Source organism: Brassica oleracea, chromosome C7 (assembly GCF_000695525.1).
Source record: "Brassica oleracea var. oleracea cultivar TO1000 chromosome C7, BOL, whole genome shotgun sequence".
In the NCBI taxonomy this organism is placed as follows: domain Eukaryota; kingdom Viridiplantae; phylum Streptophyta; class Magnoliopsida; order Brassicales; family Brassicaceae; genus Brassica; species Brassica oleracea.
The window spans coordinates 13,319,285-13,322,879 of NC_027754.1; the positions used below are offsets into that span (position 1 = coordinate 13,319,285).

The 3,595-nt window shown below is 40.1% G+C and overlaps 2 protein-coding genes across 3 annotated transcripts in view; one reads left to right on the plus strand and one right to left on the minus strand.

Moving 5' to 3' along the window:
* Positions 1-1,628, plus strand: part of LOC106306777 (chaperonin CPN60, mitochondrial-like) — an 8,541-nt gene extending 6,913 nt beyond the window's left edge. The window contains exons 8-11 of the mRNA XM_013743523.1: positions 429-532; positions 613-718; positions 799-877; positions 966-1,628. Coding sequence (XP_013598977.1) covers positions 429-532; positions 613-718; positions 799-877; positions 966-1,059 — 383 coding nt within the window. The 3' untranslated portion in view covers positions 1,060-1,628. The remainder of the gene's footprint in view (positions 1-428; positions 533-612; positions 719-798; positions 878-965) is intronic.
* A 143-nt stretch (positions 1,629-1,771) lies between these two features.
* On the minus strand, positions 1,772-3,366 carry LOC106301950 (FHA domain-containing protein PS1-like). 2 transcript variants are annotated; one of them, XM_013738442.1, is made up of 4 exons: positions 3,004-3,366; positions 2,724-2,908; positions 2,476-2,657; positions 1,772-2,441 (listed from the first exon to the last, which is right to left on the minus strand). In XM_013738442.1, exons 1-4 carry the CDS (start codon positions 3,245-3,247, stop codon positions 1,913-1,915), a joined length of 1,140 nt encoding a protein of 379 aa, XP_013593896.1. In that variant the 5' UTR covers positions 3,248-3,366; the 3' UTR covers positions 1,772-1,912. The 2 variants fall into 2 exon arrangements, with proteins under 2 accessions (XP_013593896.1, XP_013593897.1); XM_013738443.1 differs by having other exon boundaries at positions 1,772-2,374; positions 2,454-2,657; positions 3,004-3,364.
* Between the last annotated feature and the right edge of the window lie 229 nt (positions 3,367-3,595).

Genomic DNA, 3,595 nt, shown 5'->3' on the forward strand with positions numbered 1-3,595 from the left:
TTTGTTGCTTGAGTACTTTAGGTACTGTGTTTGACATGCATTAGAATTAAATTATATTTATTCGGAGTGCTATGTCCGGGTCCATGGACTTCGGGGTGGCATCCCATACCTCACTGAGCGATTCCCCTGTCGCTCACCCCTCACTCTTCCCCTTTTCAGGTGAGACAAACAAGTATGTGATATTTGGACGGACTTGGTGCTACTGGACTTTTCTTTCGGATTTTATTTGGGCATGGGTGAGAGTTGTCGGTTTATGGGCTTTTATATTACGGGATATTGTTGGTGGCCCATCGTCCTTAGTGTCAGGGAGACGGGTATCACATTGTTGTATGATGACGCGTCGGGGGTGATACGCTGTCCTCCATATAGGAGGTGACGGGTGTCACAAAAAGTGTACCAGATGTTCTTACAGATCAAAACACTTGCAGGAGGAGGTGTGGCTCTTCTATATGCAGCGAGGGAGTTGGAGAAACTTGCAACAGCTAACTTCGACCAGAAGATTGGTGTGCAGATCATTCAGAACGCTTTGAAGGTTAATATAATTCTAAAGCGAATAACATCTTTGATCTGATGATTCTTGATAACAAGTTTAACGGATATTTGTTTTACCAGACCCCTGTGCACACAATTGCTTTAAACGCTGGAGTAGAAGGTGCTGTTATTGTTGGCAAACTCATGGAGCAAGATAACACAGACCTTGGTTATGATGCTGCTAAAGGTGAGCTAGCTATCTGTATCACTTCACTTTCAATCTATTTGATTTTTCTCATCTCTAGCTAATTCTGGAGAAAAATATAGGTGAATATGTGGATATGGTGAAAGCTGGTATCATAGATCCTCTGAAAGTGATCAGGACCGCTTTGGTTGACGCTGCGAGGTAATCAAGAGTCTGCCAATACTCACTCTTGTTTGAATATGTCTCGAGGAAAAACTTAAAACATACTTGTTTGTTTTGTTGTTTACAGTGTGTCGTCTCTGTTGACAACAAACGAAGCAGTAGTGGTAGAGCTTCCCAAAGACGAAAGCGAGGCAGCAGGTGATAGACTTCTATTATCTTGAGTCTGACGTGGCAAGTGAGAACGCTGACGTGTTTAATGAGGAAGAGAGTCAGGAGAGCCTTGGTTTAGTTCAGAAGGTTTGCTGTTAGAGACAGCTCGGGAAGAAGTCACAGATATAAGAAGAGAAGACGACGATGAGAGGGGGCATGCTTTGATGTTGCTGTAGATTGACGCCATGAGTCATCTTAACCCGATCGCCATGAGATCGGTGACGAAGGTGAAGCTCGCCATGAGAGCCTAGCCGGAGTCAAGCTCAAAGCTGTTCGTTTATCATCTTTGTAAGCACGTTTCTGTTCAATAAAGGAGTTAGGGATTTGTAAACTCTATCGGCAGGAGCTGGAGCAGGCATGGGTGGTATGGGAGGCATGGATCATTAATTACATCACTAAACTCTTTTATATTTTTTTTTTGCGCAATCATCACGTTAACATGAGAGAGGATTATTGTATGAGTCTTCGATTATTGTACGAGTCTTTTGCCTTTGTTGCTCAATAACAATAACAATTGGCAAATGTAAGGATACCTTTAGCATCAAAGTTTTTTGAGGCATCAATTGTTTGCATTGATTTATTGAATGGACTCTTGGTTTCTAAATTTGTTGATGATATTAGCTCCACACTCAAAGCTCAATTAACTTTGTGGTAATTTGTTAACACTAATAAAGATAATAATGAATATAAAATAATGGCTCGGCTCGTGCATAAACGGACAAGAGAAGGTCAATTTGTTGATGATATTAGCTCCACACTCAAAGCTCAATTAACTTTGTTAAACGAAAGATATAGAACACAAATCAAGGACTACACAAGCCGTAGTTTCCATGCATGTCAACATTTCACAAAGTGTTATCATAATTAATTGGAAGACAAATGCAATTCCACAATTAAACACCGAATCTTGTTCATAGATTTTACCTCTGCCATAGCTTTGATCTTGAGAGTTACATCGTTGCTAAGAAGAACGAGTTTTTCAGAGATGTTACGGTTTCGATAAAGAAGTGCACATTCGAGAACTTGATCTTCTGATGTAGATCCATTAGACTGAGGAGTGGCTTTGGTTTCCTCTGAAAGGCTTTGGAGCTGAATCCACCATTTGGTATCAACTATACACTCTTGGATCCAGTCCAGAGCTGAGGAAGCAATCTCTGCTCTTCGTCTAAAGAGAAGACTCCAAGTGCTCTTAGTGTCATTTAATTCCCTTAACACTGTTCGAGGTACGACCAGATGTGTCCCTTTAAGACCTTGCAGCAAGTGCAGTGGCTGCCTAGACTCCTTGTCGAGGAGGGAAGAAGTGTCCAACACAATGGTCCATTTAATCTTGTAAAACACAGTGACACTTATGGTTATTATAAGATGTACACAAAGATCAAGGAAAATCAAATTATTCACGACTTACTGAAGAAGAACAAATGCCCCTAGATATGGTGTTTCTTGCTGAAGCAGGGGATTTCTTCTTTGGTGTCAGCGGCTCATTCTTCACCTTTGATAAAGTGTGAAAATCTTCATCCGGCAATGAAAGGTCCCTTGTATCCTCATCATCACTAGAGACTGATGATCCATAAGTCACATCCAGATGTCCATCGGCAGTATCCGTTTGTGACTGCAGTGAAGGCAGGCATTCAGAAGGCTAAGCAAATAACCTGGAAAGACTAAGACAAGTTGAAACCTTTTGATTGTGTGCTTCAATCATTCTATCCAAAAGTAGATTGTCCTTGGCGTATGCAAGGCTAACGGGAATCCAGTTCAGTCTATATTGCCTTGTTGAACAACCGATTCTAATGACATCACCTTCCTTCACCTCAACACACGCATCTGGCTCAACTTTATGATCCCTAACCCATGTCCCATGCCCTAAACCAATTAAAAGTTAAAACACATATATACATAAAGATTCCAAAAAGAAGGAAGAGAAATTCCAGAAGAAACAATCAAAACTGCTTTCCTACGAGAGGATAGATCGGTGACGAATAGTTTCTGATCAGAGGGAAGAGATCGGATCTGCATGTGGTAACTGCTAATACTACGGTGCGTCAGCGGAATGTCGCAGCATGGATGTCGACCCACCTGCAGAATCTGTTCTTCCTCGCTGCGACTGTTGGTCACGAAGAGGACCATGAGAATCGCTCCCTTTTTCAGCACGGTGAACACAGGGATCGTCTTCTCCATCGGTTTCTCTTCCTTGACGTCCATGGATAATCAATCTCTTGAAAAGCGATAAGAGTCTTATACCTTACTTTCCCATTGTTTTCTAGATATCATGCGATCTATACTATAAGTAAATTTTTAGAATCCAGCTCTCACCTTAGACTTAGAGTTTTCAAATCCCTTATAGCTCTATTGCTTTAATGAAAAATATGAATATCCGATTTTGTCCTTTCATATTTTCGAAATTATTAATTTAAATCATAAAATATTCGAAATTCAAAATTTCATTTCATAATTTCAAAATTTCAAAACTTCAAAATTTCAAAATTTCAAAATTTTGGATACTACATTATAATGTATAGTTTTACTTAGTTGTATTGGATTATACTTCAT